The sequence below is a fragment of the Ooceraea biroi genome, chromosome 2, assembly GCF_003672135.1.
Source record: "Ooceraea biroi isolate clonal line C1 chromosome 2, Obir_v5.4, whole genome shotgun sequence".
NCBI classification, from domain to species: domain Eukaryota; kingdom Metazoa; phylum Arthropoda; class Insecta; order Hymenoptera; family Formicidae; genus Ooceraea; species Ooceraea biroi.
The window spans coordinates 8,338,260-8,360,686 of record NC_039507.1 but is presented as its reverse complement, the minus strand read 5'-3'; the positions used below and the strand labels follow the sequence as shown (position 1 = coordinate 8,360,686).

At 41.2% G+C, this 22,427-nt stretch overlaps 1 protein-coding gene across 2 annotated transcripts in view; it reads right to left on the bottom strand.

Moving 5' to 3' along the window:
• The window catches only part of LOC105276818 (protein madd-4), a 201,945-nt gene that overhangs the window by 82,014 nt on the left and 97,504 nt on the right, over positions 1-22,427 (bottom strand). For both annotated transcript variants that reach the window (XM_011334745.2, XM_011334746.2), the window contains exon 2: positions 3,489-3,608. In XM_011334745.2, the coding sequence (XP_011333047.1) occupies positions 3,489-3,608 (120 nt within the window). The remainder of the gene's footprint in view (positions 1-3,488; positions 3,609-22,427) is intronic.

Below are 22,427 nucleotides of genomic sequence, written 5' to 3'. Positions count from 1 at the left end.
GTTTTACGGACTGCAACCCCATTGCCGTCCCCCTCTCGGTTTGAATTATGACCCACGCGGAATTTGTCGGTTTAATCGCGGCGAGAGAGCTGTGCACTCGCGCGCCGCACACACTATTACGACGCCGGCAGGACGCGTATGTATGTGCAAAAGTGGTTTTGTTAAAGTAAACTAATAAAGATCTTTTTGCGGTGTAAACTCTAACATTTTAATTTTTAATTTTTCCGCAATCACGGAACAGTTTTACGTTGAAACCTTGGTTGTTGCAAAGTTAATGCGAACGAGCGCCAACTAAAATCCGAAAAATCCGAATTTATCGAACACTCTGCTGCAGAATCGGTAAACAGAACAATTTTGCGGGGAGACTTTTATCTTTTTGGGCTCTCATTTTCTATTCTCAACGAGCGAATTTTCGTTTATGTATAACGTGTCGAAAATTCAATTTATTTATTATCATTACGTATATTACATTACATTACGGGATCTTGAGCATAATGCCGCGATGGCTTCCTCGGGATCGTTCGGTTTCATTGCTGAGCAAAGCGCGATTCCGCGTCGAAGAGCTTCCCGAAAGTTCTAATATCGTGCCGGAGATATTGCGACATCGTCGACGCTCGTGAGAGACAATTCTCTTCTCTCATCACAACGTCGCTGTAGTAAAATCACTCGCGAATGCACGATGAACATCACGCAAATCTGCCCCTTTCCCCGCCAAGAGAAAAGCTTTGATGTATTAAAGAATCATTGCGAAACAGCTTGCTTCGAAATGGCTCGAAAGTTTACGGGTAAAAGTTCCTAAGTTTTCTCTTTTCTTTTCCCATTTTTTTTCCTTTCCTGTAATGGCGATGCGCGCGGCTACGTAAGAGATATTTTTCTTCCGCCTCGAGACCCCGCGTGACGAGATTCAGGAAGATACTTTCCCGTTTCACGTTATCCCGCGGCTTTCCCCGTGAGATTGCGATTACTCCACGAGACAGCGGAATTTACGAAGTGCGTCGAGCAATTTACATGTACTTTGCACAGCTCCGCGCCAGACCCGGCGCGGCGCCGCGGATACGCTCGGAAACGCCATACCGGCCCGCCGATGCCTGTAACGCGCGCAAAGTCGCATGTAGAAATGATTTAACATCGCGAGAAACGGCGCGAGAGAGTGCATTCGCAGGTGTAGCTTTAACGTCGCCTAAGCGTATCTCCCATAGTGAGGTACTAACGGGAAAAAGAAGCATACACAGGTCGATCCTGAACCCGTCGCGATATTCTCGCCGCGTTACTGCTGCCGAGAAGTGCGCCCGGTAATGTTCTCCGTTTCGCTCTCACGGGCCACTTAAGAGAGGTAAAATCCTATTTCTCTATAAGAAACAGAACCGCGACGCGATTCACGGTAGGAGTTTTAGTCAGACTTGCAAATATCGGGCACGTATTCAAAGTTATTGCAATCGCAGAAAGTTTCGTTGTTAATTTATTCGATATCTCGAAAAAAACTTGGACCTTATTCATGATTATTATAACTTTACATTAAAATATATGTTTTATACAAAAGAGTCAATTATATCAGATAAATTACATCGATCAAGCATGTTTAAGCGACTGGTTTTGAAATAAACGTGTTTAAATAATTGGAAATTAATGATTAACAGTTTATTATTTATACGAAATTGATTTCTTGTATGAGACTTTGAATAGTTTAATCAATATCGCTGATAGAATTATATTATTACTCACGTATTAATGCTGATATTCCGCAATATCGTGCACTAGCAGTTGCGCCCGCAAAATTGCAGACGCCGAAGCGCGGCGACAATTTCACGTAGGGAAATTGAACGACTGTGCACTTTTCGAGCTAATCTGCGCGTGGGTATGTCGAAAAAGTACCAATCCTGACTAGATACGTGGGTGAAATCCTGTTTAACTGTTATGGAGCGCGGAATTTATGGCAAACGACCCATTATGTGAGTCACGCGGCCGGACGTAATAAAAACAAATGCAACAACCGGAAAAGCATATCGCCATTATTATTCATCCTATTAGAAAAGGAATAGAATTGATCAATTTTTCGATGTCAATGTTAAGCAAATGACTTAAGTTCTCATATATCCCTTTCTTACGCGTCGATATCTTAATATACAAAATGACAACAAACATTATGGAATTAAGACTGGAATGGAGACAACGAAACTATTTCTAAGTAATTTCATTAGTTCTCTCTAAATAGTTAAAGTTAAACTTTGGGTCTGCAAAGTTCTCGAAATGAGAGCGCTACAAAAATTTTATGATTTCTCTGCCTTCTGTCAAGGTAATGCTCCAACTTTGTTACTCCTCCGTTGCATAAATCTTTTTCGCAATTTCGGGGAAATGTTACTTGGTCGTACAACCAGATGTAAAAAAATTATGAAACTTTTATTTTTTCCATTGTAAAATATCGTGCGGAGACTCGCGAATCGCGTACGGGTTTCAACATTAAAGGACAGAGTCCAGAGTCTCTTGGACTAATATCTACTCTTTAATATAGTAGAAAATATATATTTTATAATTTCTTCCGCTAATTGACCAATCTTCGATGCTAATAACAAGAGATCTCTCGTTCCTGTAAAGACGATGAAATCCAAAGAAGAATTTTCACTACACGAAGTCTTAAATCCTGAAGAACAAGACGTTCGACCGCAGTGGCAAGCTCGCGCGAATCGCGATCATAAATTTCCACCGTAAAGTCTTTCGCGTGTGAGGTTCACGCCGCGACCTGGATCTCGCGCCATGCGTAACAAGCGGCGGCTTCCAATGGGAAACAACAGGAAGCACATCCTCGCGTTTCCGCATTTCGATCGATATTTAAACGCGAGCCCGAGCCGCGAGAGAGAAAGAGAGAGAGAGGGGGAGAGAGAGAGAGAGAAATGTCGCCGGACGCCCCGGGAAGGATATCCCAGTGACGTCAGAAGGACGGTAACTTAAAACATTGTTCGCGAACTGAAAACCACCGCATAAAACTCTCCAGCGAGAGTTACCTACGGGGTAGTAAGAGGTAAAAGCACGGCGCGCCGCGGCTTTGCGGACGCGCGCGACAACACAGTTGTCCGATTTCCGCGACCCATTTCCGGCCACGGCCGCCGTGAATAAAGATGTTTATTTTTCCCGGAGCTTTCGTCTGACATTTTCCTTCGTAGCTCGCTCTCGTCCTCTCGCGATCTCACCGTTTCCGCCTTGCCAACCCCCAACGATCGTACACGTCGTCGCGTTTGCTCGCGTTTCCTCGCGTTTTCCTACGTGCGGTTGGCACTTGTATGCTCGAGTAGACACGTCATTTGAGTCGAACCGTTTCCCGGCCCTTTTCGCTGCTCTTGTGTGAATCATGACTACGATTCTGCAAGTTTCCGATCCGACGGAAACGCGAAGAATTACCCCCGAACCGATTTCGCAAGTCAATCGCATACGTCACCGGCGAAGCGAAGCCATCGCGATCGATGCAGTAAAGAGGAAGGACAAAGTGATTTTACCTGATCCACTGCGTTGGCCGCGACGTTGTTGCCGGCATTGTTAATTTCCGATGCGTCCTCCGTGATGGAGGGGTCGCCGATCGTGCTGTTGTCACTTACGACGAGGCCCAGCAGACATATCTGTAAAAGAGACAGATAAATCGATTGTAATTAAATTTATTAAAACTTAGGGCAAATATTGTATAGAGTTCTTAGAATTCTAAGAGTTACGTTATTATTAAAAATTGTTTTTAAACATATAACACATGTTATATATTATAACATAATTATTATAATATATAACATAATTATTTCGGGACTTATTAGGAATATTATAATAATAGCATACATAACATAGCAGTTTCTTCTGCTCGATAAGGGTATAAGAATAGTATATAGTAAGCACGAGGGAGCTCGTTTCTAGCTCGTACAATAGATAACAATGAGCCGTTCCAACTTCGTAGAAAATTAATGTCGAGAATTGTCGAAGGGACGAGAAGTTTCGTGGTTTCAAAGTGTCGGAGTCATCGTGGCCTGAAACGGCGCACGAAGTCAGGAAGTCGGGTTAACAGCACTCGATATGAGAACAACGCGCACTGAGCAACCGAGAGAAGACCAGACTCACGCGTATCCACCAGTAACAAAGCTACCGCGTCTTTCCTCTCGTTCGCCGCTCCTCGAAAAATGTAGTCCTACTTTCCAGAACGAATCACTCACAAGGGAAGGTTTTTAAGTGTTACGCTCGGATTTCAAAAATTTTTTGCATGCAGGTAGGGAGGTCCCCAAATAGAAGAAAAAAAATAAAAGTAGCGGCCCAAATGCATATTTGCGCGCTACGTGCGCAATTTTCGATGTTAGGTTAATTACTCAAAAATGCTATTTCCAATCGAATTCTTTACATTTTTTATTTCACCTAATGCACATTTATATTGCTTTGAATAATTTTGTGTGTATGTGTGTGTGTTTAGAAAATACGAGCGTCTAATGTAATCTCGTGCCGCGCGAGCACAGTGCGTATAAAAGGCCCATTGCTCAAAAATGGTATTTGCATCGTAACTTTTTTAATTTTTTACTGCAACTGCCAATGCACACAATTTGGAATAATTGTACATTGCGCAAATCGTAGTTTGCTCTTTCTGCGTGATTTATTGTATGCGACTTTAAATAGATTTGATCAAAATCCATAACGAGGACATAAAAGATCTGGTCAAGGGAGGGTTTTAATTCTTTCAGTTTTAATTTTGGTTTTGATTTCTTTTTAAAGCGTTGTGCATTAGGTGAAATAAAAAATGTAAAGAATTCGATTGGAAATAGAATTTTTAAGTAATTAACCTAACATCGAAAATTGCGCACATAGCGCGCAAATATGCATTTGGGCCGCTACTTTTATAATTTTTCTTCTATTTGGGGACCTCCCTGCCTACATGCAAAGAATTTTTGAAATCCGAGTGTAACACCTAAAAACCTTTCCTTGTCAGAAGCGGCTCAATATCGATCGTGGTCCGGATCAAGGAGCGACGTCCGTTTTCTGATAACGACGGAAGTCGTGTGGCGTGACGCGAGTAACGGCGGATATCGGGGCGGATATTCAGACATTAGCCGGCGAATCCGGACGTCGTTTCGGTTGTCCGTGCATCCGCGACGGAAGTAGCCACGCCGGGAGCAGCGAAGCTTCCTCCTTGCGGAAGACGCTGTCCGTTTCCGCCAGCCGATTCCGCGGCGACGAACGGCGAAGTAAATTCGGACGAGCGGTTGGTCGGTCGGTCGGTCGCCTCGCCGAGACAAAAGAGTGCGCGAGAGGAGAAGCAATCTAATTGTGCGGCCGGAGTTCCGCCCGAAAACGGATATCCACTTTCTGGTATTGCGCGACACACGCAAACACAGATCTACACGCATACACAGGGAGGAACTTTTATAACAAACCACCGTATCCCAGCAACCGCCCTTTTCCAGCCGCACGTAGCGCTCGTTCCAGCGAAATTTCCCAACCGGAGGGATTCATATTTTACGATGGCCGCCACCGCCGCCGTTGCCGATGCATAATACATTTTTGTTGAAACAATCGGCTGTTCGCCATGAAAGCATTAGTCATGGACGATTGCGGGTTGCGTAACGACTCAATTTCGTTCGGTTACGACGACGACGGTTTCGAATAACATTTGACCAATAACACTTCCTGCGTGCGCTTGCAGCGAAATGAAGATTCTACGTGAATAGTATCAGGATCGAAGGTCTAGTCATTCATCAACAAACTGAACTGAACTCTTCCTTACTTTAATTTCGTATTTCAGTTTTTTATTTCGATTTTAATGCTGAACATTCTATTATTCTGATTATTCTAATGTTTTGTACATAAATCGGGCAATATTAATGTTCGAAACGCTGTTCACAAGTATATTAATTTATGTAAAATTTTCTGTTTCTCAGGGCTTTGATATTATTATTCAAACTTCAAATAAATTTTCTTACTTGTTCACATTTCTGAAGGGTTGGCATCAAAATTGGTAAACCGTCATATGATTTAACAATAACTTCAAAAAACAATAGTGAACGTGATGAGAAATGAAAAGCTATGGCTTTTCGTATTCAGGAAACCGTTTTGAACTTGGACCGGAAAGTTTTCCGCACGCGGCGTATTCACCCAACTTGGCATCTTCGGATTATCACTTATTCCAATCGATGCAGTTCTTTTTAACTGGATAATACTTTCGAGATATGATTGAGATACGAAAAAATGTTTTTCGCAAAGGAATTAGAAATTTACCCGAGGAATGATATCCCGATCCCGAGAAAAAATGGTAAAAAGAGGCAAATATTTTGATGATGATATTGCATATACTATGCACCTAAAATGGAAACATGCAAAAAATAACCAAAACTTTTGCACAGTTAATAGTTTCAGACTTACGCGATTGGGTTCTACGTTTTTTCAAGATTTATGCCACAACCAGCAACAATTTTGCAAAGCACTGCAAATATTTCGAGCGTTGCCGTCTCATTCTCGTTGTTCAAGGCACATTATTGCCGAATGTCAAGAGTCACGTTGCTTGCACTTGGGATATTCTGGTCGCCCTCGCCGTCGTGACTCACACAAAGGGATTCCAGCGTGATGATGAGAGCGTGACGGTATATTTTGTGGTGTGCAACTGCCTCCGCGTGCTTCATTAAGCCTCGCGCGCGAAAGGGATGTACAACGCCGGGAGTAATCAGCCGATGTGTATATTTGGCCGTTTTCACGCGCACGTTCTCCGAGCGGAATATATTCGCGCCGTCGTGCATTCGTTTAACGTCAGCGCGTGACATACGCGAGACGCACACCGTAAAGATACGTCGACGACGGTGCTCGACTCGGTGCTCGCCGCAATGTTATTAGCGATAAATTTAGAGGCTTGCACCGCCCTGTAATTAAAGGCAAACGATCGACGTGCTGCCGGGACCCTGGGAAATGAACTTGTACTGATTGGAATTAATACAAAGAAGTTATACGCGGGCGCATGTATATTCCGTTACAACCTTTGGGCCCACGAAACACGTGCTTCTCGGACTGTTATTAGGCGGTTGAATTAAATGGAGAAATAGATAGATGATCAGTCTATTAATCAAGTGATCGAGTCTTATATTACCATATACATCGTCGAATCATGGGGCTTTCTACGATTTCATAATATTTTATTTATGCTGCTGTATTTTAACTCTTAATAGGTCTTAGTTGCAGTTGTTACGAGTTGTTAGCATTGCATAGGGAGAACACGCGCAGCTGACTGGCCCTTTTACTTATTCGCCTAACTATCGTCATTTTACTTTTACGGCACTCGTTGGGATCTACTTCTTATGAGAAATGTAAGCATTAAAGATTTATACGTTCAGATATAAAACATCGTAGTTGGCGGTAAAAGTTCCACACGTATTCGCAAACTGCGGAAACTTTCAGGCCGAGGTTTTATATTTCACTTATTGCAATAACCATACAGGAAAGTATGAGATTTTCAATAAAATATAAAAGAAATCATTGTGAAAATAATAATATTAATAACTGATTCTCCATAACCAACAATTCTAATTATGAATTTGTATTATACATACGAATACATGTAGAATGATAACACAATATTATTGAAGATAATTATTGAAAACGCAAACATATAAAACGGATAAAATCTTTATACGTAATCGTCGGGTTTGCCAATATATAACATCACAAACCGTATTTAATGTTAAGATATCATTTAACATATCACTTAAGAAAATCATAATTATCGATCCAGCCAACCACCTGTATCGCTCCTCCGCAATCAACAGCCCTCTTGTGGTCCCGACAGCGAGAAAATTATAGTGATCAGGCGTAAGGCGGTCGAACGGATTAATCACAGCAATCGAATTCGCGGTAATTGATATACCTAAACCACCGACATGATTCGCATGTTAACGGTACCTATTAGAGAGCTCGCGCGGAACATCGGAAAAGCTCATAATATCTGAATATCATATTAAAATCGTTGATATCTGAATAAAATATTAAAATCGTTGATATGATTAATATATATCAAAGCGAAGTGCACACTATCTCACAGATCAGTAAATTATATTATAATTATAAATACACATGGAGAAGTCCGATATGAATAAAGCACTCACAAGTACATTGGATTGATTCGCGATTTCAGAGAGGAATAAAGGATTTTATCGGAAAAGTAAATCACATCAAGAAAATCGACTTAATGTGTAATATGTAACAATGATTTGATTATTACTGTTCAGTTGTTTCTTTGCGCAGACACAAATTATCCTGTACACGACGAACTACACGTACACCGTTACGGTTGCACAGGTAGCACCATAAAATAGCATGTGCACGTGAATGCGTGGCCAAGTCGCAACGGGGCGATCGTGAACACGAGATCGTCCTCCATCGACGTGAACTCGGTCGAACGCGAGCCGAGCTTAGCGTGAAATTTATGCCCGACACGGGACGGCTAACGAGGCGTCGGGCTCGATGCCATTTAATTCTTATCTGACCTCTTGATTGGCTCGCGTGCCGCGCGCGGATTAACGCCGTCGGACCACATTAATTCCAGTAATTAACTCGGCCTCGCTCGGGCACGACCAAACTTCGGCGTGAGCTGCCCTTTCAGGATAGAAACCATAAACTAACATGCACGAGTCGCCCTCGATAATGCGACCAAAGTGGCCCTTGCATAGGGAATACAAATTTTCCATCCCGGTACCCGTTCATTTCCCCGTAACAAGACAATTTTAACGGAATGAAGTAGAAGTACACGCGCACGCGTCGCGAAGCGAGCGGATAGCATGCATGTCACGTGTACGTTCATGACAGAGTCTGCAAAATGATGTAAATTTAATTAAATAAATTAGCGACAAACCGTGCAACACACAGAGAAGCTACTTAAAAAATAAAACATAACATTATGATGAAATAAACTAAAATGCTATTCTTGTAATTTTATTATTAGGTACATTCACTGATGATTTTAATATTCTGGTAGAATCAATCACGAAGATAAAGAACCGTGATTCACAAGTGACGAATTTTCGTCAAAAATGTCATTTCGCACGATCGCACTTCGCGCGATTGTTCCTCGGATGCCTCTTATACGCTCCCGCATTATGCGCGGTATTCCTGTTATGTAAACTGTTTGGTTTAACGATGCATTGTAATTTACACGCGCACGCAATTTATGGTACAGCAATTAGCACTGAATTGCATAGCATCGCAAGATACATTTCAACGTCGCGGTGCAATTAAAATTGATCGTTTCGGCACGGCGATCTTTAATCCTGATTAATGCGGGGTATCTATGGGTTCTGATTAGGCGTTATGGAGCCTTTTAAGCGACGAGTGCACGTTCCAGTTTTCCTCGCGGCACATTTATCTCCTCCCTAAAGGGGGCTCCCTTAAGATCAACCGAGAAAAATGGATCCACGATTGCCTCGTCTGCCGGTTATCAAGGAATTTCTTCTCCCGTCCGTGACCTTTTGGCGTCACTGCATGAAAAGAAGAATGCGCTTCTACCTACGACGGGAGGAACATGGGATTGTACTTTGCGTCACGGTGTGAATAAAATTAATTTTCAGCCGAAATCGCATCTGTACGCGATCGTACAAAGCGATATATCGAGGAGCTGCACTAAAAGGGCTGTCGTGTTTCCAGATTAGAGCCTCCATTTACGTTTAAACAATTTCACTGTGAATGCAGTGTATTTGTTTATGGAGAAATGCGTATGTACACATGCAGCAGGTATTCATACTGTACTAACTACTATAGAGTATGTAAACTATATACGGTATGTAAACAGTGTTAATTGCGAAGTTATATTCCAATAAGATTAAATGTTTTCGTTTCCTTGAGTCTATGTTTGAACTTATTTAAAGGAACATTAAAGTCAATAATTATAATATCAATAAAGTCGCGTGGAGGAGTGCTTTTTAATTATAACAATTATTTCTTAATTATTTTTGTTATTATAATTGTATTATAATTTTAATGTTACTCAATTCTGATATTTGAGAGTGCCCTCTAATAAAAGTTTTGTAAATTTTATTTATATGCGTACCTAAACACAAAGGAACTAATTATATTAAAAATTATTAATATTCTTGATTATAATCATTCGTAAATGAAGTCTATTTTAATAAAAGTTACGATTTGACATTTATTAAAAATCACGGATATACATTGTTATTTATAAAAATAATATTATACTTTGCTCATTTGTTGTATTCATCTGTTATTTTGATTTCGTAGGGATAGCTGCTGGTCATTTGTTTTAATCATGTTAATGAGGCATTTATCGTATGTACTTGCCCCAATTAAATTGAAGCAAACTGCTAAATCCAATTACAATATTATATGTGAGCACCTTTATGGATATTACCGAGTGCATTCGTGCGAATATCCACACACACGTACACGCGCATACGCATGCAAAATACCGGAAAGATAATATTTATTGAAAGATCTTGGAAAATATAAAAGCTAAACGCGCAGCAGTAAAACGAGTTTACAGCTAGCAGCGATAGCTTACAGGCGAGTTACCGTGTGCGGCACGTTTATCGCCGCGTAATACGACTTGCATAATATCAAGAAACATGCCTGCATATGTAATCACGCAGTACTCGTTCGAAATGTCGGAAAGCGGTACGGGCGCGTGGGCGCGAGAAATGGATCAGGGTTGGCAGCACCTTAATCTCTCGTCTCGATAACGTATAATGTGTTTATTCACGATACATTTTAGCACACAGCGCCCTCGTATCACTTGTGCATCCGTTAGTTACATCGACAGTTTTCAGTAGATCGCTCTCATCGAACCTGATTAATCGCTAAACATGACATGAAAATTTATTAGCCGTACATTCGCTCGTTGATTACAACAAGACCGAGATCGTTCTTACATATTTTATCTCATCGTGGTGGGATTTGCAGCCAGCTTCGGTTAGCAATTTATCGACGAGTATTCGTCCAAGCGACGTAACGAGCGAAACGGCTGAGTAAAGAATTGAGTTCTCAAGTCGAAGAGGGTTTATTGGCACGGCCAATCTCTCTCTCTCTCTCTCTCTCTCTCTCTCTCTCTATTAGCGGGGATCCTTATGGAACGCTTTGTAAAGATTTTCGGAAGGGCTTTTCGTAAGAAGATTATCGTTACGGAATGGATACGTCGACATTGACTGGTCTCCGGGTAAAGGAGCACTTCAGGGTGCCCTAACGCAGTGTATTATTCAGGAGTCTCGACAAAAGTGACGGTTATGGGTCGATCAAACCGTCAGGTTGGAAAACGTAGCCCCGCTCTCTTTCTATACATGCATAATGCATGTTACGCGCTCTCGTACGCGTAATATCTTCGTCGACGTGTTCTAGGATAAAGCAGGCCAATGCGTTACGATCATTTCCTTGCGCCGTAACAAGCCATTGATTTTATTGTTACTAGACAATGTAAGTTATTACCTTGACGTAACATGCGCAGAACGTACGCGCTTCTTGAAACTCACTTCTGCATGTATTTTACGGCACGTTTTATGCCGCATCTTCGTGCATACGTATCCGAGCACAACGAACGAGAAAGAACCGCAATTTTCAAAGTATCGAATTCAACGGGATAATCGTGATCGATTTGCCTATATTATCTCCTGTATACCGCAGCTTCGTGAGCTATCAGAATAATTTTCAAAACTGATAGCTCATTTCTCCTCACCAAACCATTTTTATTATTATAACTACCGAAGTAAAAATAAATATCGTCTATAGACGAGCGTGACGAAATTTTGGTTTGTCGTGACCCTCCCGTTTCATATTCCCGTTCAATCGTATAAGGGAAAAGGAAGCAAGTAGCAAACCGGGACAGAACAAGAGCCGGTGATGACGATTGAAGCGGCGATGTTACGTGTAAACCATGCTGCTCCGTCGGACGAAGTTTGATTTTATGGCGGCGAGTACGAGCAACTATAAATCATACTTTGCTTTCTGATCGTCCGGCGAAGTCACGAGTCAAGCCCTCGATAGCTCGTGGACACGACAGTCTGTTTAGACGCTATATATAATCGGAAAGTGGTTTGCGGGGGCGGATCAAACGTGGCACGCTTAATCGAGGAACGAGACTCTTTATTAGGCAAGAATAATGGCAGTAATAGGGCAATTTAGCGTTATGCTATCTCGTTAGGGTCGAATTCAGCGGAGTAACTTTGGCAAGCCGTGCTTTTCGTCGGGTCGGTCGAAAACGCGGCCGAAGAGCTGAATGAAAACGCATTCGATATTCGAGCATCGCGCAAAGAAATTTTCAGTATTGTTCCGCACGATTCCGCACGTGGCGCGTATCCGCCAGATTTGAATGCATATTTTAATGAGGCGCTAAAAAGGCGTGCATTCTTCTTTCCTTGATACGCTTTAATTTATTCAATTGATAGTATCTCAAGCAATCAATTACTCGTAATTGATAGAACTATTTGTGAAAATCCGATTGCATTATTTATAAACCATCGAAAAGCATCGAGAGGAGTTTTATCCTTTTTTTCTGTTTGCTTTTCCACACCCTCAGAAAGGATTTCTGATAACAAGACGAAAAATATTCTTGACTAATTTAATCGTATTACAAGTATAAAAAATATGAAAATAAAACAATTTTTAATTTAAATCAGTAATTTCTATTCTTCTCTCTCGAATTAAATAAGATTGTCTTACTGTCTTGAGACAAGAGTAACATGTACAAATTTGTGCTTATATATTCTTGTATGTAGAATAATTTGATATTAGCGCCACTTTATAGTAGGCTTTGTCGATGTCGACGCATCATTTTCTCACAGTCGCTCGTCGACTCGGCGCTTCTGCGTCCTTTATTCCGATAAAACGGCCAATATTTATGTGTTGCAATCGAAAATCGGGAAAGTGTTTCTGTTATTTACAATGCAAGAAATATTAAAAGATATGGAAATGTAAGTAAGTATATACAATATACTTACTTGAGAAATAAGATTCGAGATAAGACATTTCCATACCTTTTAATATTTCTTGTAGAGTATTGCACTTATTCATTGTAAATAACAGAAACACTTTCCCGATTTTCGATTGCAACACATAAATATTGGCCGTTTTGTGCAGATTCTACAAATTCTCTTAGAAGAATAGAATAAGATGTCTTTTAGATCTCACAATATTCTGAAATCAAGAATATTTTGAACTTGCTACAAATTTGTATCTAAATCCTTCTGAGAAAATGAATGAGATAGCACGAAGATGATTATTTGAATCTAGATTTTCGAATTTTCTATTCAAGATTAAAATATGCTTCTTTTCAATAATAAATATGATTGTCGCTATAGCGATCTTATTTTATGATAGATTAAAGAGTAATAGCATTAAGTCCAGAAATCTTTTCTGTGGGTGCATGAGATCCGCAAGCTCACGGTCACTAGTTCTTTTTACCCCAGATCATTAGCTTAATCAAAAACTCAGATACACTGAATCTCATAATCCAGCGTATAACGAACTACTTCTCGGTGCTCGTGCGGTGTAACCGCCCAATAGTTAGACGATAAAATCTCCATGGACCTCCCCGGAGCACGGAGCTGTTTTTGCTCTCGTCCATGAGTGCCGTGAAACTTTCTCGTGCTCGGTTGTCTACAAACCTAAACATCTCCCGTCCGTACCTCTCATTAAACGAAATTGAACCTCGCCAGGGCGAATACGATCCGCGCAATCCTACTTCCAAAGGTACCGTTTTCATACTGCGCTCCACTATTTAATTGAGTTTCGAAGTTCGCTTTTAAAACGGCCCGTTCGAACGCAATCTATTTTGACATTACGATTTCTCGAATCTTCAATGAACCCCTTTTTATGCCGCGGCCTTTGCGCGCGTCTTCCGATATTGATTTGTGCAGTACATTAAAATATCGCGAGTTAGCTCGTGTTTCATCTTCAAATCTACGCAATCGCGAAATATGATCTATCAACACCACGAGGAGCTATCACAGGTAATCGCACGTAATTGATCGGAGTAGTCGATCGAAATAGTCATCATTTAACGCCACGCGGTTTAGCAGCGCTCGCTTTGAAACTATCGCAATCAGACTATCCGGAAATTTTCCAGTCAGGCAACCCGGATCGCCGTGAATAATGCATCGTAGAGGCTCGCTGTCAGTTCTCTGTCAAACTCCGCACAATTCTAGCGTCTGGGATCCGATCCGCGGCAAGCAGTCGTGTTCGATATGTTTAATGTTGGATCAATGTTCTTGGAATCATACTGATGTAAAATTTACTCCGTGTGCGGCGAACGGTTGCCATTGTAGACACATAGCTCACGAAACCGCCGCCCCTCTGCCAAGTTTTATGGAAAAATCCGACTGGTAACGATACTTCTTGTAAGAAAAGAAGTGCACGACAAACACGATATTGAACATAACGTTTGCGACGCTCGTATTACAACGTGTATGAGGGCAGTGTGTATTTGGCAAATCCTCGTTTGCAAGCATCAAAGTGCACACTGTGCGGCGAGAATTGAAGGAGTAATAGCACGAAATGGATGTTGAAAGAAAATTCGAGACTAGATTTCCTTGAGGGATCTTGGATAAAGGCAGGACGGTTGGAAAGTAATGGAAAACCCGAGCGGAAATAGCGGTTAGACGTGGGGGCGTGATTTATCAGTGGCATCCACGTTGATGAACGCGATTAAATTATTCTGCCAAAACAAAATTAAGAAATTAAATTGGCGCTTACCACGCAGCATGTAAGCGTACTAATTGCTTTTTAAAGTAATAGTATCAATAGAAATAAAGTTACGTAAGTGACAAACATAATTGATGCGTCTCTAATTAATGTACAGAATAATTGATAAAAGCAGATTCAGAGTTAAAAATTTAAGTTTGATCGAAAGTACTTAACAAAAAAGATTTGGATGAATCGAAGAATACGCCGCGGAAAGACATTGACAAACATCTTGGACAGGACAAGATCTCGATTCTTGTCTGCCTACTCGGAACCCGCTGGTATCCAGCAGGAACATCAACGATCCTCGACTTCAGAAATTCTCGGAGCATCCTTTCGACCATCTTTCCTAATGCCCGCGAATACAAATTGCTTTCGTACTCGTCGACCCCTCTCGACGATGTTCCTCTCTTCTAAAGCGTAAAAAGGAGAACGCGGTTTCCACGGTAAATTATTTCACCGGCTGGCTAACAACACCGCGTCTTCTCGTTGGCCATCGTTGCTCGATTTGCTCCTCCGACTGCATTTTTCAAACCTTCAACCTGTCAGCGGGTTATTTTTGCGCAGATGTGTTGAAAGAATCAGGAAGCTCTCTTTTCGCTCGCGCAATTATGCCTACCGCTATCAAGAATAGAAGCGAAAAATTGCTGCAGATTCGTCACGATGTATGTAAAATGTAAAATGCTCTTTCTGTAAAGTCAAACAATCTGAGAGTGTCTAAAACTTTTAATTCTATAAAAAGTGGTACTAAACGTAGTTGGGATATTCTTATTGTTATAATGCCGTTGTCAAGAAATAGTTGGGCATTGTATCTCGCGAAAGATGTTGCTCGGTCTTCAATCATCCCTAGTCTGAGCGCGTGCTCACAACTGACCGCGGATATGAAAGGAAAGCGTCCCGTTTAATCACGTCGGATCCCCGTAAATTGAATTACCCCCGGGGGTCGAAGGAAAAAGTAAAAATCTATTGGAGATGATGGGGGTGGCATCTGTAAGGGATACACGTGTACGGGGACGTTCGGAGAAATCTCGCGATAAAATCGATCCGCTAATAATAGGATATAATAAAGCAAGAGATCTGCCCGCAGCCGCAAAAGGGTCCGGAACGTATTTTTAAGGGCCGTAAATTTTTAACATCCGAAAACGGTCGGTGGCTACTCGTAAATTTCACAGCGAACGCTTTCCTCCGAGGGGGTGATGTTGCGTCTCGACAAAAGGAAGAGAATCTCACTGTCCAATTAGGCAAGTTCTAAGGCGGTTCGAACCTTCCCTCGATCTTTCTCCCTTTTTCTCTGCTCTCTCCTTTCCTTTCCCATCTCCCTCCACCAGGCTGAGCAGATCCCCCCTTGTTTTTCACGGATTTATTGGCGGGTCTCTCGGTGTGAAGTCCGTTTCGTACGAGCGCGTGGGCACGACGTCGCCCTTCGTTTACAACTTCTTGGGAGGCGGGAGCCGAGGGCGTGGTGCGTGGAAAAGAACTCCTCGAGCAGATCCACAGCGGGTTAAAGAGCACCTGGAATTTATAACCCACTCGTTTGTCACTTTTCATCCCAGTCCCGGGGAGTTCCGTGAGCCTCGGTACTCGTGCGAGCGCGCCCCCAAGCGTTCTTAACGCCGGCGCACGGGCATTACGAGATCGCTGGCCGGAAACCTGGATCGAAATTATCACCGACACATTTCCGATGATCGCGACAGCGATCTCACGTCGCGGAAAATAATTTATCGTGCCAAGCCTGTCTGTCGTAAATAGCACAGTCCCTGGCTAAAGAGAAACTATCGACTACAGCATTGTCGTCTCGAACATGCTTATGTTGCACAATCAGCAATGCGGCTCCGAGAGTCCGCTCGCGCGGGCGAATCGCGCGAGCAAACGGAGCAGAGAGCAGTCACGGAACGGCTCGTCACGGGAGAGGAGAAACCGATTTAAATACCGAGGGGCGTCAAAGTCGCTTAAATCGTGTCAGGTAGGCCCGGCCCGGAATCATCGGGGCCGGATCCACGAACGTTTTGTTCGACCTGCCTCGATCAGATAAGCCGCGGCGATGAGCGCGGTATTGCTTTCAAATTGGTTCCCGATTCGAGCGTACGATAGCGACCAACGACCGACGGCCCCCTCGGCGTCTACCCCCTATTCGCCCTCACTCTCAACCCCCGTCTCGCGTTATTAGAACTCGCTGCGGTTGGTTTCCGCGCTCTTTCTTTTTTTCCTTTCTCCGTTCTCCACTTCTTTTTGCCGTCGCGGCGAAACCCGGCGATGATTTGGTACCTCGCGCCGCTCGATTACACGCAATTGACTCCCTTCGACCCGGTTAGCCGTCCGTGTAACGGACCTTGTGAACGGTGGAGATATTCGCACGAACGCGGGTTCACCGGCCGCCGATTTCGATCGGGACACGGCGCCAGAAAAATCGCGCGACGAAGTGATCTCGATTTAATTAGGCCAGGACGAGAGGCCATGGAATGACGGGAAATTGAGACTAAGAGGCGATTCATTGTGGAGGAGGAGGGCAGGGGATATCCCAGAGTACTTCCGCGCTTTCTTCCTTTCGCGAACTCTTTAACCAATCTGGAGTCGATTTTTCCTTATGAGAGATTTAATGGGATAGTCCTCTTTTTTTCTCACGATTTAATATTCGACATTAAATGTCTCTTTACAACCGAGTCTCAAATTGGAATTCTTTTGAGATGTTCACTTGCTACGGGAACTTCTTCCGCTCTGACTTCCGGATCTTAACTCGTTAAATGCCCTTGACTTACACTCCAAAAAATTTCCTTTGTTCGTGCATTGCATGTTTCTTTTTCGATTGTATTAATTTATTATTTACTAACATCCCCCGTCACGCGGGCTTCGCCCGCGATATTATGTGTAGAATTAAATAAAAACACATTTTACCCCTTCTCACCCGTTAGGGGTGGAATTTCGGAAAACCCACCCTTAGTGAGCACCTACGTGATAGTAGGAATATACCCTTAAAATTTCAAGTCGATAGGTGCAGTGGTTCGGGCTGCACGTTGATGAGTGAGTGAGTGAGTGAGTGAGTGGTATTTGGCTTATACAGGGTGTCCCGGGTTGTAACCGACAAACTGCGGGAGCATATTCTACTAGTGGAAATAAGAAAAAATTCTTATATCGAGTTTGCTTAGAAATCCTTTATTACAAAGTTATAAACCAATATTGAAAAGAAATATCAGATAAGTAACAACGGAACATAGTGTAGAATTTGGAAGGTCGAAGATGTTTATGTTATGTGCCCATTTGCAATTACGTAATTTGGGTTCATTTCGACCTATGAATGAATATGATGATGTTCGTTCAGCTCTAAGACACCGACGACGCTCGGAGAGAATCTTAAATCTTTTTGATAATACTCCTACACAAAGTGTTCGACGTGCTTCAGCTCAACTGCAGATATCACGAAACACTATTTCGAGAACATTGCGTGCTGATGACAGATTCGCATATCATTACACACCTGTACAAGAATTACTTCCAATCGATTATCAGAAACGAGTCGAATTTTGTAACTGGTATGTGAATGCAGTAGAAAGGGACAATCTTTTCTCATCAATGATATTATGGACAGATGAAGCGACCTTTACAAGACGAGGCATATTCAATTCTCATAATAGCCATGTATGGGCTCATAATAATCCACATACTACCGGCCAAAGAAACTTTCAACACGAATTTCGATGTAATGTTTGGATGGGTATGCTTCATGACCGGCTTATTGGTCCGTTCTTTTTACCTGACCGATTGAACGGAGAATCTTTTCGAAGATTCCTATCAAACGATTTACCAATTTTGATGGAAAATGTGCCACTGCAGTTTCGCCAAAACAGCTGGATACGGTTAGACGGTTGTCCATCGCACTATGCTAGACAAGTTAGAAACTGGTTAGATGAACATTATGCTCATAGGTGGATTGGTCGAGGAGGACCGGTTTTCTGGCCTCCAAGATCGCCCGATTTAACGCCTCTTGATTTTTATTTATGGGGAACTTTAAAAAATAAAGTTTACAGTACAGAAGTAATCTCGCTTGAAGATTTAAAGCAACGAATTACTAATTCAGTTACTGAGATGCAAGAAAATTTTCAGGAATGTCGTACCGTAACAAATTCTGTACTACGTCGATGTCTAGCTTGTATCGATGTGCAAGGACAACATTTTGAAATGCGTCACTAAATCATTGCGTAGATAATTTTTATTTTTGTGAAAAAATCCGTTGTTACTTATCTGATATTTCTTTTCAATATTGGTTTATAACTTTGTAATAAAGCATTTCTAAGCAAACTCGATATAAGAATTTTTTCTTATTTCCACTAGTAGAATATGCTCCCGCAGTTTGTCGGTTAAAACCCGGCACACCCTGTATATATATAGATTAATTTATAAAGATGAGATATTCGTGTCATGACCGCATTACTGTCCGGATGCATCACTCCGTAGACTCTGTCGTAGCGGTGTTAAGTTATACTAATAGCTGAAATTGCATTCGAGCGTATCGCCTCGATAGTACGTACATTTACAAAGGATCGGAACTGTGTGTATTGCGTTAACACCTCCTTCGGGAGCTGGTAAACACACGTGTATACATGTATATGCAACGTGCACTGTACACATGTATCAACACTATTTGTGAATACATGATGAGCGAGGTGGCTCACCTGCGGATGTTACTGCGGTTAATTCTTCCCGTATAAGTCGACATCAAAAGCACCAACATTGCTATCGTCAGCGGAAACGAATCATGGCCCTCTAAATCTGAAACTACTGAATAATTTCGAAGGGCTTCGCTGAGCGAGCGAATAGTAAAGCGCAGATGTTAAAACATTTTTTCTGTTTTTTTTTTTTTTTCATTTTTTTCGGGAGATTTTCATTTATTCAAGATATAAAAAAATAGCAAGTATTCAAAAATTATTATACGTCATAGAGGAAACAAAATTGTGTTACGTTATTTCCCTTCAGCTGGTGACCTGAAACTTCAACCCCGTGTTCGTTCATATTATATACATCAGCTCGTAATTGCAAGCGCGATCCTAAAAAAAAGCCCCAAGCACTTTATCCTCGTTTGAGACGCTTGTTTCGACACGGCGTAATTACACCCGCGCGACCTGTCGATACTAGTACTAGATACACTTACAAGATTAACGAACGTTTTAATTGCGTATCGATCGTCGGAAGATCGAGAAGTGCGCCGAAGTATCGGGTTAGCGTAACATGAAATTCTTCGAAATTTCATATCAGTACACATCAATTTCGTAACGGGAACGTTACGCGACCAATTGCACTCATTTAAATATGCCTATTTTTCAGAACTCCCAGAACTACACAAGAACAGTCATATTCAAATTTAATTTCAAAATTCAAAAATTTTTAAAGTCAAATGTATCGCGCGTGAATCCAAAAGAAAAGAAAAAAGCGCGGTCCACGGGCAACACAATGACCACTTGACCATGGAAAATTCTCGGGAGAGTATCTCACGGCAGTAGCAACTATTCCGTACTCTTTTCACTTTTTCTTTTTTTTACGCTTCTTCTGCAAAGTTTCTCTAGTAAGAATCCGGAACGGCTATGCAACCCCTTCTCGTCGAAAGTCTTAACGATCTCGCTGATTACGGAATCTGCTTTCGCGAGGAGCTTTGTATACAGGGTGTCCCGGGTTTTAACCGACAAACTGCGGGAGCATATTCTACTAGTGGAAATAAGAAAAAATTCTTATATCGAGTTTGCTTAGAAATGCTTTATTACAAAGTTATAAACCAATATTGAAAAGGAATATGAGATAAGTAACAACGGAACATAGTGTAGAATTTGGAAGGTCGAAGATGTTTATGTTATGTGTATTCACATGTATTCATGTGCACTATGTTGAAACGATTCAGTATGATTGTTACTTTCACAACAGTAGCTGTTAGATTTCAATCGTCGTGTGAACTAGCAATTACTATCAGAACGCCAAAAGTGTTTTCAAATGAGGAATACACTGATATTCATTTCGTGTACGGATTCTGTGACGGAAATGCACGAGCTGCCGTACGAGAGTATCAACGTAGATTTCCTAACAGGAGAGTACCAGATAGATTTAAAGCAACGAATTACTAATTCAGTTACTGAGATGCAACAAAATTTTCAGGAATGTCGTACTGTAACAAATTCTGTACTACGTCGATGTCTAGCTTGTATCGATGTGCAAGGACAACATTTTGAATGCGTCACTAAATCGTTGCGTACATAATTTTTATTTTTGTGAAAAAATCCGTTGTTACTTATCTGATATTTCTTTTCAATATTGGTTTATAACTTTGTAATAAAGCATTTCTAAGCAAACTCGATATAAGAATTTTTTCTTATTTCCACTAGTAGAATATGCTCCCACAGTTTGTCGGTTAAAACCCGGGACACCCTGTATAGGTGATATGCATGTATAAAGCTTCTTGAGAGAGCTGAAAGTTTTTTTCGCGTTCTATTCGCCCAGCGTGTTATTTGATAAAACATTGTTCTCTTCAAAATATCCATTTCGGCTCGATTAATTAATTAAATTCGCCTTTTTCATGACATTAATACGCAAAATATGATCTATCGATGAAGTCAATCTCATTTTCTTTGATAGATTCGTCAAAGCTTACTATATTAGTTTTCTATTCGGTTTCTGTTAAATTGCACTTTTCGATGATTAAATCCCAAATTGAATGGTTGTTAAGATAAGAATAGCGTACAGTGCATCGTACTAGTTGCATAAAAAGTCGTCTTTTATTTATTTATATCATTTATTTATTTATACCATTGGCTTGAATTGATATTTTAATATCTAGCTTTACAGCTCTTGCTTAGTTTAAAATTCTGCTAACAGCTGACAAAGTTTTATAAAAGTTGGAAACGTACCAACATTTGATACAGTTAATATGATAATATGATCACATTATCAAGGTAACACAACGTTGACACAACGTTATCGACTTATGTGATCACATTAAGCGAGTTATATGAATTTGGGAAATCTGTTCACAGATGATTTGACGAATGCAAAAGGTTGATATTTCTGTTTAGCTGCTATCTTCGAAAATAGTACGTGAATAAAATACGTGGTAACATATATATATAATATTTCGATATCGAAATCCGAAATATTTGCAACGTTCGTTTCTAGTTTCGGCAATCCCTTTTAGATCGTAGGGTGATTATCCGTTTACCATTTGACGAGGTTTACCGACACTGGGGTGTTGGCTGTACGTGTAGTGCATATTTACGGCTAATCCACTTGGTATGACCAGATTACTCAATTTCAATTTCCGTCCAGCTGTTTATTCTAGGAATATCCTTTGCAATTCGAATGAACATAAAGCTGTCCCAAATTTCTAGTATAACGTGTTGTTTTTCACCATCGATTTGCCAAACGCAAAATTATGATTTTTATCACATTCTATAATGTTTTTTTTTTCCGAAATCTATGGTATAATACACACAATGTCGATACAACATCAGTGCATCTATGATGCGCTCTTGTAATTTTTATTCGTACACCTGCCGGAAATGTTGCACAAAGCTTGACGAATAAAATTGTTAAATGAAACTGACATTGCAGGTTACGTTGTTAACATGGTAGTTCCAATTGACCCTGTCTAAAAAATTATGGTGCCCTACACATGCTAAAAGGTTAATAAAGGTACACTAAATTTCCATTACTAATCTATACTATACTATACTAAGTAAACAATTTTTGCAAACGTGTTATTTATTTCCAGCTTTGTA